A 14,406-nucleotide genomic window follows, 5' to 3' on the forward strand; every position below is an offset into this window, starting at 1 on the left:
CGTGGAGATTGAAAAAGTTTGAAAACGTCAAAAGTATGAAACAATTGCTTGGCTTGTCATCGGGGTTTGTGCATGATTTAAATACTTTGTGTGGTGAAGGTAGAGCATAGCCAGACTATATGATTTTGTAGGGATAACATTCTTTGGCCATGTTATTTTGAAAAGACATAATTGCTTTGTTAGTATGCTTGAAGTATTATTATTTTTATGTCAATATTAAACTTTTGTCTTGAATCTTTCAGATCTAAATATTCATACCACAATTAAGAATAATTACATTGAAATTATGCCAAGTAGCACTCCGCATCAAAAATTCTGTTTTTATCATTTACCTACTCGAGGACGAGCAGGAATTAAGCTTGGGGATGCTTGATACGTATCCAACGTATCTATAATTTTTTATTGCTCCATGCTATATTATCTACTGTTTTGGACATTACTGGGCTTTATTATTCACTTTTATATTATTTTTGGGACTAACCTATTTTCCGGAGGCCCAGCCCAGAATTGCTGTTTTTTTGCCTATTTCAGAGTTTCGCAGAAAAGGAATATCAAACGGAGTCCAAACGGAATGAAACCTTCGGGAACGTGATTTTTAGGAAGAATATGATCCAGGAGACTTGGACCCTACGTCAAGAAACAAAAGAGGAGGCCACGAGGTAGGGGGGCGCGCCTACCCCCCAGGGCGCGCCCTCCACCCTCGTGGGCCCCCTGTTGCTCCACCGACGTACTCCTTCCTCCTATATATACCTACGTACCCCCAAACGATCAGATACGGAGCCAAAAACCTAATTCCACCGCCGCAACCTTCTATACCCACGAGATCCCATATTGGGGCCTGTTCCGGAGCTCCGCCGGAGGGGGCATCTATTCGATGTAATACAATGTTCTCCCCCTCTCTCGTGGAGATCTATTCGATGTAATCTTCTTTTTGTGGTGTGTTTGTTGAGACCGATGAATTGTGGGTTTATGATCAAGTTTATCTATGAACAATATTTGAATTTTCTCTGAATTCTTTTATGTATGATTGGTTATCTTTGCAAGTGTCTTCGAATTATCAGTTTGGTTTGGCCTACTAGATTGATCTTTCTTGCAATGGGAGAAGTGCTTAGCTTTGGGTTCAATCTTGCGGTGTCCTTTCCCAGTGACAGCAGGGGCAGCAAGGCACGTATTGTATTGTTGCCATCGAGGATAACAAGATGGTTTTTTTTTATCATATTGCATGAATTTATCCCTCTACATCATGTCATCTTGCTTAAGGCGTTACTCTGTTTTCATGAACTTAATACTCTAGATGCATGCTGGATAGCGGTCGATGAGTGGAGTAATAGTAGTAGATGCAGGCAGGAGTCGGTCTACTTGTCTCGGACGTGATGCCTATATACATGATCATACCTAGATATTCTCATAACTATGCTCAATTCTGTCAATTGCTCAACAGTAATTTGTTCACCCACCGTAAAATACTTATGCTCTTGAGAGAAGCCACTAGTGAAACCTATGGCCCCCGGGTCTATCTTCATCATATTAACTTCCAACACTTAGTTATTTCCTTTGCTTTTTTACTTTGCTTTTATTTTACTTTGCATCTTTTATCAAAAAAATACCAAAAATATTATCCTATCATATCTATCAGATCTCACTCTCGTAAGTGATCGTGAAGGGATTGACAACCCCTTATCGCGTTGGTTGCGAGGATTTATTTGTTTTGTGTAGGTGCGAGGGACTCGCGCGTAGCCTCCTACTGGATTGATCCCTTGGTTCTATAAAACTAAGGGAAATACTTACGCTACTTTGCTGCATCACCCTTTCCTCTTCAAGGGAAAACCAACGCAGTGCTCAAGAGGTAGCAGCCGCCGCCTCCCATCCAACTGTCACCTTTCTTGAACCGAATGCTTGCCTCGCAGATGGCGTGCGACAGCAGAGCCATGGATGGGCACGCTCATGTCCGCGTCGCAGTGGTCATGCAGGTCACAGGCAGAGCGGTGTGCACCCCCACAGTCGTGTGGAGCACTGGCTGTACGCTCGAAGACTGGGACCATTGCGCCGATACATGGCCGGACCCGTGAGTATAGAAGAGTATTACAGCAGGCACATGAGTACTACATCGATGCTGTTCGACACCATAAGTCCAACTCCAGCGTGCGTCCCCATCCTGTCCGGGTGCGTCCATCTGGGGCAAAACGGACAAATCAGACGGCCCAGCGCGCAGGCGCAAACATACTTTTGTTTGTTTTATGTCCACTTTCAAACCATCCCCGGCCCAAGTTTGGGACGCTTTTGCGCGCACGCTTGTCCTCCCCTGGCCCGCTCGTCGGCAGCACAAAGCACCACCCTGGCGCCCCATTTCGCGTCATTTCCCCCACAAACCCACCCACATCCCGCCCACCACCCTCCTCGTCCATGGCCAACGCCCCGCCGAATTCCGGCGGCCAGGCCGTCGACCCGCCCGGAAAGGTGAAGAAGAAGGCGGCCAGGGGTCCGAGGAAGCCGCGGTCGGAATGCACGCCGGCGGAGCTCGCAAAGATGGATGCAAAATCGGCGAAGAGGAGGAACCGGAGGGCGGTCGTCAAGGGCAAGAACGCCGCGGCCAAGTTCGCTGCCGAGCGCGATGCGATGAAGGCCGCGCGGCGCAAGGCCGAGGTCGACGAGAAGGAGGACATCGTCAACAAAGCGCACGCCCTCCTCATGCTTGGTATTTGCCGTTAAGCGGGTTTCTCCGCAGCGGTCGTCGGCCCGGCGAACACAGGCTCGTTGGTCGCCAGGCCTCTACACTGCCCCTCGCCGACGTCGCGGACCACGCCTTTGTCGCCCGGTTTTCCTCCGCCAAGGCACGATGGCCAGACCCGTTTTTCGGTGTTGCTGGATGTTGGCGTGATCACGGCGTCCACCCCGCGCCCCTCGGCCGTCCTCGACCTCAACGTCACGCCGGGGTCCAGCAGCGGCGGCCGGACGTCCGTCGAGATGCAAAGAAAGCAAGCACGGACACCGTCTATGGTCACCATGCCGTCGCCCCGTGTCCTGTTCGACAAAATGCCAACACCAACGCCAACGGTCGACGACCCCTTCTACAACCAGTTCATGGAGAATGTCATCTACGAGGGTGGGCATGGCGGTGCCTACGATCCCGACGAGACCCAAAGTCAGGATCGCCGCGCCTAGTACGTTGCCGATGAAGACAATGAGGCCCACGACCATGCTAACTACGACCATGGTGACTTGTGGCATGAAGATGATGACATCTATTGCGAAGGTGATGGTGATGAAGAAGAAGGCATTGATATTGGGGGCGAGCCATTGTTCATCGACGAGCTCACCCATAGAGCGGAAGCACAAAAGAGGAAGAAGAGCATTCGTACGGGTTCATACTCACAAGAAGAGGACAAGTTGATTTGCCAAAGTTGGATGGAGATTAGTCAAGATCCGAGGACCGGTGCGCAACAAAAGGGACTTGTTTTTTTGGACAAGAGTTCAGAAAACATTCCATGAAAGAAAGTTGTTTGCGCCCTACAAATTTACGAGCGACCGTGGCATCACCTCGATTCAAAAGAGGTGGTTGTTCATCCAACAGGAATGCAGCAAGTATTGTGCCGCACTTGAGAGCGTTGAAGCACGGCCCATGAGTGGTCTCGGCATTAGGGACATGGTATGCTCTCCTCATCCTAGTTCTTTCGTTGCTACGACCATGAGACTTTGGCCTTCTATATGTTTGCATGTTCAATTGTTATTGATCGTGTGGTGTAGGCATTTCAATCTTTGGAAGCATTCAAGGCCCGGCACAATGACAAGCCATTCACTCTTACGCATTGTTGGACGCTCATCAACAATTGCCCCAAGTTCAAAGATCAATACCGTGAGCTTCAAAGGAAGAGAGGCAAGAAGACGGCCGCGTTGGTTGGAGGTGGAGATGGTGAGGCGTTGAAGAGGCCGAGTGGCAGAGGCAGGTCGACATCGAGGCCACCAATGCTGCAACCAAAGCAAAGGAGGTGGCCCTAGCGATCATGAGCGTGGACTTGACCAAGATGAGCGAGAAGACGAGGAGCTAGTTCGAGGCCAGGTAGAAGGAGATGTTCGACACCGACGGCCTGAACTAGGTCGTTTGTTCGGCCGTGCCCGTTCTTTTTGGAGGCTCGCATGGGTGACGGCCGCTCGCTGTGTGCCGGCGAGAAACCTATTCATTTTGGGGGCTGGCTGTGTTGCTGGCCGCTGGCTGTGTTGCCGGCGACAAAACTATTCATTTCGTAGGCTGGCTTTGTTGCCGGCCGCTGGCTGTGTTGCCGGTGAGGACGTGTAGGGCTGCTGGCTGTGTTGCCGGCGTGAACTAGGTCCGCTGGCCTGAACTAAGGCGTGGTTTATTCAAAAATTGGCGTTTGAAAAAGGAGGCGGACAGGATGCAGCCGGGATGCGTCCGCGCGTTGGGCACACGGCCACCGCGTCCCAGAAATGGCCCAGACATGACCCCATTGCCCTACCCAAATAGACAGAATCCGAACAAAATGAACGTCCGTTTGGGGTCGTGGGCTGGAGTCGGCCTAAGACAGTGCATCGAGTTGTCGAACGCGCTGGGCTAATCGCTTCGTTCCCATCAGGACGCCACCGGCTAGCTGCGTGCTTGATGTCTTGCGTCCACGCGAGGTCGTCGCCGGCTCCTGTGCTTGACATGCTGGCTGTGGGGCTCACGCAAACCTCTTTTTACCGGTGGCGGGATCTACCGAGGTTCTCCAACCAATAGAATTTGGCCACCTCAAAAGTTGTCAGATGTTGTATCTTTGTATTCCACACATTTCATCATTTAAGTCACTGTATTTCTCTAGCTGGACCCCACTATGTGATTTGATCTGCTGGGCCTACCCACGTGATTTCAACCACGCCCCTCGCTTTACACATCCGACGCCCTGAACCCAGTTCACTTCACACACGTACAGAAAATGTCAGCTTATTTTCCAAAGGATCAATCTCTCTTCCCCTTTAAATGTCAGTTTCACTTTTTTCTTTCAAAACAGATCAGCTACATAGCTATTTCAATTCATATGTAACTGAAATATCATTTCAACTCATATATTTTACAGAAATAATTTCATATATTCTCACAGAAACTAGTAATTTCATAGTTTTCAATACATATTTCACTGAAAAAACAAATTAGAGATATGACAAATAGCAGTTTCATATATTCAGAGAAATAATTTCATATATTTTCACACAAATTAGTTTCACAACTTGTAATACCACATTGATACATATTTCAATGTAGTAATTTCATAGTTTTCAATACATATCTCACTGAAATAACAAGTTACAGATAAGAGAAATAGCAGTTTCATAGAGATCTAATTTCATATATTTTCACATAACTTAGTTTCACAACTTGTAACACCACATTGAAATACATTTGAGGGAAGTAATTTCATATTTTTCATTACATATCTCACTAAAATAAGAACTTTCAAATAAGAGAAATATCAGTTTCATATATTTCAGAGATCTAATTTCATATATTTTCACATAAATTAGTTTGACAACTTGCAATAACACATTGAAATATCAGTTTCACATTTTTTGCCGAGCTGTTAAAAGAGTGACATAAAAAAATTCAATTTGAACGAGTGACATATTCCATACACATACCATTTTCAGTAAATTTCACTTCCAAATGAGTGAACTTCAGAGTGAAATATTCACATGACGGATATAAATTTCAATTTGATGAAGTGACATATTTCATACACATACCATTCTCAGTAAATTTCACTTCTATATGAGTGAATTTGAGAGAGAAAATGACTATTACAAAGGAGCGACATATGAATTTTCAATTTAAAAGAGTGAAATATTCACATCACGTATATAAGTTTCACAAATCTGCATTTCACATCACATATAGCAGTTCCACATATCTACATATCTATTTCAATTTCGGAACAACAATTTAACATATATCACACAATCTGCTTCAAATCTTCACTTCAATTCAATTTGAGACCTTCACTTCCATTTGCTGAATATTTTGGTAGATTCCACAACTGAAACATTTATATTTCAATGTCACAAGCATGGGGACTTTCCATCTGGTGGAAATGCAACGGGGGCAGCTCAAATCATATAGCATGAAACAAAAATCAGGAAGTTCAGAGAGAGAGAGAGAGAGAGAGAGAGAGAGAGAGAGAGAGAGAGAGAGAGAGATGTTTGGGGAGTTGTGCTTAGCTGGGGGTGGATCCTAGCCTGCTTCCTCGTCCGCATCGGCGGCAACTGGATCTTGTCCACTAGCAGGTTGATCCCATGATTTCCAGTCGGATCTCGATGGTGAGGGCAGGGTAGGCGGCCCTGGGCGCCGGGGCACGGGGAACCGCTACCGGCGGCAGCACGCACGGCAACGCGTCCTGACGGTTTTTCAGATCCGACGAGGGAGTCCGTTCCCACCGAGAGGAGAAGAGGGCAGCAACCGGCGTAGCAGCAAGAGGGCGGCCGACGGCGTAGCAGGGAGAGGGCGGCCGCCGTCGTGAAACTGGCGAGAGAGATGGGGAAGCAGCTAGGTGCGGAAGAGAGACGACTCACGGCTGCATGGATATTTATTCTCGTGGGGGTCCAGCTCGTATTCCCTTTCGTATAGTAGCTCGTATCTTAGAAATAGATGAGAAAAGGAGAATAACATGGGGTCCACCCGCACCAATCTAGAAGCACAGCCGAAGGGTGGATCTCTAATCGGTACATCCCGGCTCCGGTAAAAAAACTTATTCGGTGGGGCTCATGTGTTGCTGTGCTGTTGTGCTTGCTGTTGTTCATGTGCGCCCACACCCGGACTATGCCGGCTGGTGCGGCTGTGTTGCGAGGGTGTGTTGCTGCCAGCTATGCCGAGACGCCCCTGTGGTGCGCGCTCCGGCAGTGCGGCACACAACATGTTTGTTGAAATGCTTGAAAGTAGGGAGGATCATATGGGGACTATGTTTGTGTGCTCTAACAAATAGGTGTTTGAGGCGGACACGCCCAACACTGACCGGACGCGTCCGCGAATGTTTAGGAAGGCATATTAGCACATTGTGGTTGTAGATGCTCCAAGCACTTTGCATGGTATAAAGCCTAAGAGCAGCTATATATAGTAGAGTTGCCATGTATGAGCTTAATTGTCATAATAACGAAGAATATAATTTTGGGCCAAAATGATATTCTAGAAGAGTGGTCTATGGTTCCCAATCGCCATAATTTATGGAGCTGGCTTCACAAAAAACCATGTAGCCTCCATATTTGTTGGCTGTGGAGGTCACCTATGGAGGTTGCTCCATACCCAACCGTCAGTGTGGGAGAATAACTTCAGCTTCTACGTCCTGGCGCCACGACCGGGATTTGATGTCATGCGGCCTCCAACACATGACTTCATATTTAGAGGTTGCGGGGTTGCTCCATACCGAACAGCCACCGTGGAAGAGAAAATTCAGTTCTGCTTCCTCGCACCACGACTGGGATTTGAAGTTGCAAGTCCTCTAAACCACCACCGACGACCAACGACCCGACTGTTAATGCTTGTCTCACTAAATCAGATTCTTGTGGCGGCCTGTCGGAGGGAAGGCACACAACAACATCTCCTGGCTTGCGTGTGATAAGGCCAGAAGGTGCCATGTGAGTAGTCGGGAGGCAATGAGTGCGGCACCGTTTCTCATTGGGAAGTGTGCCCCTTGATGGTGGCCCATCGCATTCCGCATCCTCAACTGTAAACTTAATGGCACCCATGGTGGCCTATAAAAGGTCAACAACCTCCCCTCTCTTCCCCATTTGAATCTAGTCATCGTCATATCTCAACCCCCCCTCTCTCTCTCTCTCTCTCTCTCTCTCTCTCTCTCTCTCTCTCTCTTAATCGAATCCATCTTGATGCCATGGCGCAGTAAGATGAGTTGTCCTTGATCTTCAATTTTGGGATGATGAGATCAAGTCGAAGGAGTCGGATACCTTGGCACGGTATGAGACCAATATCATATGATCCTGGACCTCCCCACGGCGATGGATGAGGGCGCCATGGCCATGCCCATCCCATTCCTCGTCCCCATGCTTATCCCAGCACCTGTCATTGCACTTGTACCCATCCTAGCATTGCCGGTCCTAGACCTGATCATCGAGGCGGTATCCCAGGCCATACCGGCCCTGGTTGAAGCATTCGTCAACGCCCCCAGCAATGCCACAAACGCCAAATTTCGCTGCCACTACACAATCTGTCTGTCAACAAGTAGTTTAGTTTAATTATAGTTTTATGAATGTGAAGTCGTGACTTTTCCCCTCCTGTGCATGAATTTGTAATGCAATGTTAGCTTAAATTAGTGTTGTAATCCTTTCAACTGAGTATGTGGTTACTAGGTGGATGCAACAAAAAAAAGATATGGAGGCAGCCGTTTGACATCTTTGTGTTTGTATACACGATAACCTCTATATTCATATGAAGTGCACTCAATATTGCGGATGGCGATTGTAAATATGATGACTCTACTAAAGTTGATCCAAGTATACTTTTAGTAAAGGGAAGACAGAATCGTACTACACTCTACAAGCAAGTACGTTCTGCTCGAGATCTTGGAGACACCAATGCAGTGAGCCAATGATGTTGTGCCGATGCAAGGATGATTCAATTTTCCGTGTGTACAATAGATCTTGTAGATGTGTTCTCACTCAGTATTCCGTGGATGCATGCTGCACATGCACACCCTCACTATAAGGACGAGCACACTATGACACCAAAAGATATGTGCAGCTAGGACAACAACATTCCGTGGAGGGTGGCATTTGGGTGCCCCGGCATTGGCTTTAACAGTAAATTGAAAATATAGTTTTTTTTTCTAAAAACATTGTTTTTTTAGCATCAAAGATGGTTGAGTGTATTAGGAGTGTGTAAAATTTCATGGGCAAATGATTTAATGGAGCTTTAGACAAAAAAAAAACAAAAAATTGGCTGCCAAAGAAATTTTTGAGAAAATGCATTTTTGAGAAGTACCTACAAAGAAATATGGATGTCAGCCGTCATCGCCGATTCCAAGGAACCATTGCGTCTTTGACCACACCATCATGCCACTAGGGGTATGGATAGTAGAAGAACCCATTGAGACAAACAAGTGTCCAAATTGTAGCCCATAGGCTCAGATTTCGCTGACTTTCTTGATTCCTCCCTTGCACGTGTACGTCATGCTCGGTGACTCTCTATCAAATTACTTTTACAAATAATCTACCCTTGGTGCGTCCAGATAGCTCATGGACAACATCTACATGCCATAAGTCGTCGTTGGCCGCACAGAATGAAGAAGAAGGCGGAGACAGACTCTTATGTTGGGTCAACCTCATTTGAGAAGTTAAGTTTAGGGGAAGGGATGGGTGGAAAGTAGCTTAATCTATGAAAATTTGAAGGATTAAGGTTGAGGAATAGTTTAGGAGATGAAAGGACATGGAAAAGGCTAGAGATGCGCTTAGATGGATGTCTTTCAGGAGAGTGGACGCCACTTCTTCGCGGCAAACTCTACATTAATTTTTTTGCCTGTTTTTATCATGCATACTTACTATACTCAAAACGCAGATGGATACACCTACAATTTATGTACAATAGTATTTATGTGGAACACCCTACATTATATTATATATCATGCATGCATCAATACTATTTATCTTAGATCATTTTCTTATATATATACAACATACGTTTTGGTTCATAGTTAAACATGTATGATAATATACGCCATTATTGTGCTACAATCTACTACTGATGTAGACGCAATCCTGCCTTTTGCTTCATGACGTTCTCCAGTTCTTCACAAAATGCTGGACACTCCTTGCTCATCGTTCGTTGGGTTCTCTGTTTCAATGGGAAATATGATGGAGTTGTAAGTTCTTGGGAATAAAATTGCCATTCCATGGTTGATCATAATGACATATTAAGATACAATTTTAAAAGTTTACGACACATTTTTAGTGTTACTGCTTAGTGTATTAGAAAAAAATGGATAACACGTAGGAATCCACATAAAGATTCAGAAAAATATCATCCAAATATCCATTTTTGGCTGGTACAACTAATCGACTCTCGAAGGAGTAGAGGCCTAGAGAGTGGGAAAAAGATACATGCATTCTATCACATCCAAATATGTCATTGCCTAACGATTAAGGCGATGTTCTTTGTTTACTTGTTACACTTCCTATGCTTAATGGAGTCAGTTGGCCACACAAGCAAAACATCAGTTCAAGAGTTTTGGTGTTTAATCATGTCATAATATATCCTTTTCCCTTGACATAAATCCAAATACAACAAGCTTGATCTATTCCCTTAGTTGTATTAGCATGATCATGATGCCCCTCCCACCCTTTAGTTAAAGATGGAAAGGATGTGAGAAAAAAAATAAGACCAATCGAGGTGCATGTGGGTCTAGCTACATTGGATTAAGACCCTGACACACTTAGATTTAGCGTAGTATGAACCGACCCAGCCTACGCAGCTATGGTAAGAAGCAGAGTCCTAATCCAACCAAGTGCTCGTGTCTCCCATGTCTAAAGAAAGGACCAAAACATTGGGATCATGTCCTCTTTGACAAGTGTGTGATGATTGATCACTAAGGAATGTTGCTATGTTCGTAGTTTGAATCCTTGGAGGTTGGAGACCATAATACGTTTTTCGACAAAAGGGTGAATTTTATGAACTCAAAATGAAGCATCAAGTGAATACAAATGCAATGAGCGCACACCCGGCCTTTGCATAATTAGGATGCACACAACCATAATCAGAACCACACAAATGCACAAAAACTAATACAAGACCGTAGCTATTCCTAGGTGGAGGGAAAAAAAGAAACCCCAAAGCGATTAAAACATTGACGAAGAACTACTAGAACGACCATATCCGCACCAACCATATCTTCACATCATAAGGATAATGAGAAAGATTCTCCAGTAGTAAAGTCTCAAGGAAGGGAATAGTGCTCAAGCGCCGACGTCGCCTAATACAACCACCAATAGGGAGGTCTTGAGTTTTCACCATGAAGATAAAGTTTGAGAAAATCGTAAAGAAATGCCTTCAATAAGGTAATGATGAAAAACATCTTCATTGCCAGATATAGGCAATTAGGGTCATGCAATGGGTTTTTTGCCTGGAGCTTGAGACTGGGCATTTGAGGAGCATCACCAAATCGTAGTCATCAACATACTGTCACCACCACTTTACGTGATCCAAGTAGCTACATGCCTACCATGGTCTTGACATGAGACACCACACAAATGAAGTCCATGCCCACACAAGCATACATTCAAACTGCAACATGTGCCAATCGCCACCAAACACTCAAAACGATGAAGGTCATTGTAAAACATGAGGTGAAGATTGGAGAGGGAGGACGGTCACAGGCACCGCCAACATCCCAATACGGGATAGTCTCGCAGTCTCGTACTGTCCTCATGCTCCACCGTCCTCCCATGTGGCGCAAAATTGATCGGCAATACATACTCCTTGTTGCCACCGGATCTGAAGGTCTAAGACCCTCAACCCATTGCATGAACCACCTAGCATCGCAAGACCATGGCGCCATCCGTGCGCCAAAGCGGAGGGTTACCTCGTTGGGACAAAGAAGGATGTCACCATTGCCTGCGTACCAGCAGATGGGATCGCGACCACTGACGCCTCACCATTAGAAACCGTTGATCCGCCCAAAAACACCACCATCATTGCTGCAGAGCCGTATCCTTTGCTTCAAGTGGTTGCCGGTAGATCATGTGTCACTGTCGAAGGCTACTAGAGCAAATACCTCCCTAGCGCTACCTTCATTGACCCATCCCGGAATTTTGCCTGGCCACTGGTCTCTAACGACGACAAGGGGAAAAGAGGATGGGGAGGTAGGAGGCGTCGTTTGTGGGTAAGGGAGGAGGGAGCGGTTGTGAGGAGGGAGAAGGAGGGAGAGAATGCAACTCGAAGCCCAAAAGATGGAACTTGGTCAACCTAGAATGACGAGGTTTCATGCAATCCCTACTATATACTGTTAAAATAGTTCTTGGTACTATAACCAAGAACCATTTGAGCAGTCGGATAGACTCGTTGTGATCTGTTTTGACATTTACAGTACATATTCCTAGCATGAGCTTCGTCCTTGCAAATTCTGGTCAAGGTAAACGAAATGTACCATTCACCATTTGTTGTACTATGCCACCCTTCTAAATTCAAAGTGTAGGCTACAGTCCCCACCACTGATTTGAGTTAACAATCATGATCTTTTATTGGGGATGGGGTTGGGGGAGATCTATGGAGGTCAAAGCAAACGTCATTCCAATATTACAATAAACTAACTTGCATTTGAAGTAACTAACTTACATTTAGTCCTAGTAGTAGATAACTCGTGGCAGTGCCTGACCAGATATGATTTCATATATAGCAAAAAAATAGCCCCCAAAAATGTCCTCAAATTAAACACTTTAGAAAAAGAAATAGACGTGCCTTTTGCTGAGTTTTAGCTCATCGTACTATATATTGTTTGTTAAGATAAAATCATAAGCATCCACATGACATAGTACCAAAAGGAATCCACAAAATATCAAAACACAAGCATCGATGACAGAGATTACCAACAGGAATTAAAGGCAGATGTGTACCTGAACATGAAGGCTGTAGAACGTCCTGTTCTGGAATGCGGAAGTGGATGAGCTGATGAGGCGAAGACCTTCATTCTCCAGCACGTTGATGCACTTGGACATGGGCAGATCTCCAGCCATAGTGCTCACCAGGCTGACCTGGACCATGATATCCCTGTCGTCGATGCAGGTGGCGGACACAATCGGAGCCGTGTTCTCCCTCATGGTCAGCACTCCCGGCTTGCAGCTGGCCCGCGTCAGCTCCTCCTTCTTCTTCTCCAGGCCTTCCACCTGCTTCTGCAGCTCCGGGATGTACTTGAGCACCCGTGACACCGTGATTGGAATGCTCAGCTTCTTCTGCAACACAGTCAATTGAAGGAAAAGATAAATTGGTTCGATGCTCATGACAGAACCTCTCCCATGTACTATATGAGAGCCACGGAGGAAGATGAATGAGTTGGGTTTAATTAAACGATGTAATTACGGTGCGATCGTCTTCGGGGAGGAGGGAGCGGAGGTCGGAGTAGAGCTCGTTGAGCTCCTTGCGGCGGTCGCGCTCGTAGGCGTTGTGGCTGATCTTGCGGTGGGAGCCCGAGCCGTCGCCGTCGCCGCCCGAGGAGGTGCCGTTGTTGGCAGTCGGCGCCACTGGGATGCCGTGGTTTCCGAGGCCCAGCCACTGCGGGGACGGCGCGAGGTGGTGGTGGACGCCGGCGCCGGAGAAGATGTCCGGCTCCAGCGACGACATGCTGCTCGCGAACGGGTCCTCGAAGTGCTGGTAGTGGTGCCCCATTGCCAGCCGGCAGCTCACAGCAGCTTGCGACTGCTTGGTCGACGAATTCGTGTGGAGAGGTTAGAGACGATGGATGAGAGAGGGAATCTAGCTAGCTTAACTAGTTTCCTAACCGCCGAGCAATCTAGCTGCTAATTGATGGCAGTTTTCTTTGTAAGACGCAAGAGGAAGCGGCAGTAGTAGCCTGGTAGTAGGGGGGAGGCTCACTAATGTAATATTATTGAGATGATTAGCATTAACTACTTCTCATGGCTGGTCTGATCTATGGAGTCTACTGGAGCTCCCATTTATATAGGCCGAGAGATGAGGGGATGTCAGTGTCACATGCCATTATAATTTTCAGATAACTAATTTTAGGAAAAAAAATATTGAGAGTGCATGTAATATACTATAAATATATATTGAGAGTGCTCCAATATCCATGCAGAAGTTGTTAATATAAAAAGCGGAAATCAATGATATCACGAAATAGTTATTACCTCCGTCTCGGTGAATAAGTCATTCGTGTAGTTATAGGTCATCGATTTGAGAAATTAAATATGTGTTATATGTCATAAAAAGTATATCACTAGATTTCTACACGGATGTAATTTTTAAATATAAATTTTTTGTCACATATAATATATATTTGCGTAGTTAAATTATTGACCTAGAACTACGCGAATGACTTGTACACCGGGATGCCATGAAATAATTAAGGTGGAGCTTTCTTGGGGTAGTATTTCTCCATTGCATGATGCTGCTTTCGTTTTTTTTCTCAAATACGCACAAGCATGCGTATCATATATTATAAGGAGAATGGGTGAAGAGCCCTCCACATCAAGTTATTACCACAATGTAACAACTCTGTCCATCATACATTATACCAATCTAAGGAACTACTCTCGCTGTGTCCACATACACAACTCTGCAAAGAAATTTTCTAGATCGCCCTTGAGTAGCCCTGCTTGTTTCCATAGGCGACCTTCCCTCTCGATAGTCCGTATTACCTAGATGACCGTTGGTGTCTCGCCATCAAAGGCAATTGCATTCCCTACGCT

The 14,406-nt window shown here is 45.8% G+C and overlaps 1 protein-coding gene across 1 annotated transcript; it reads right to left on the reverse strand.

Annotated features, from left to right (window-relative positions):
* Positions 1-9,617: 9,617 nt before the first annotated feature.
* LOC109779195 (protein IRON-RELATED TRANSCRIPTION FACTOR 2) lies at positions 9,618-13,626 on the reverse strand. Its single transcript, XM_020337803.4, has 3 exons — positions 13,061-13,626; positions 12,598-12,933; positions 9,618-9,823 (listed from the first exon to the last, which is right to left on the reverse strand). The coding sequence occupies exons 1-3, from the start codon at positions 13,364-13,366 to the stop codon at positions 9,728-9,730; spliced, it is 738 nt and encodes a 245-aa protein (XP_020193392.1). The 5' UTR covers positions 13,367-13,626; the 3' UTR covers positions 9,618-9,727.
* Between the last annotated feature and the right edge of the window lie 780 nt (positions 13,627-14,406).

Source organism: Aegilops tauschii, chromosome 3 (genome assembly GCF_002575655.3).
Source record: "Aegilops tauschii subsp. strangulata cultivar AL8/78 chromosome 3, Aet v6.0, whole genome shotgun sequence".
Classification (NCBI taxonomy): domain Eukaryota; kingdom Viridiplantae; phylum Streptophyta; class Magnoliopsida; order Poales; family Poaceae; genus Aegilops; species Aegilops tauschii.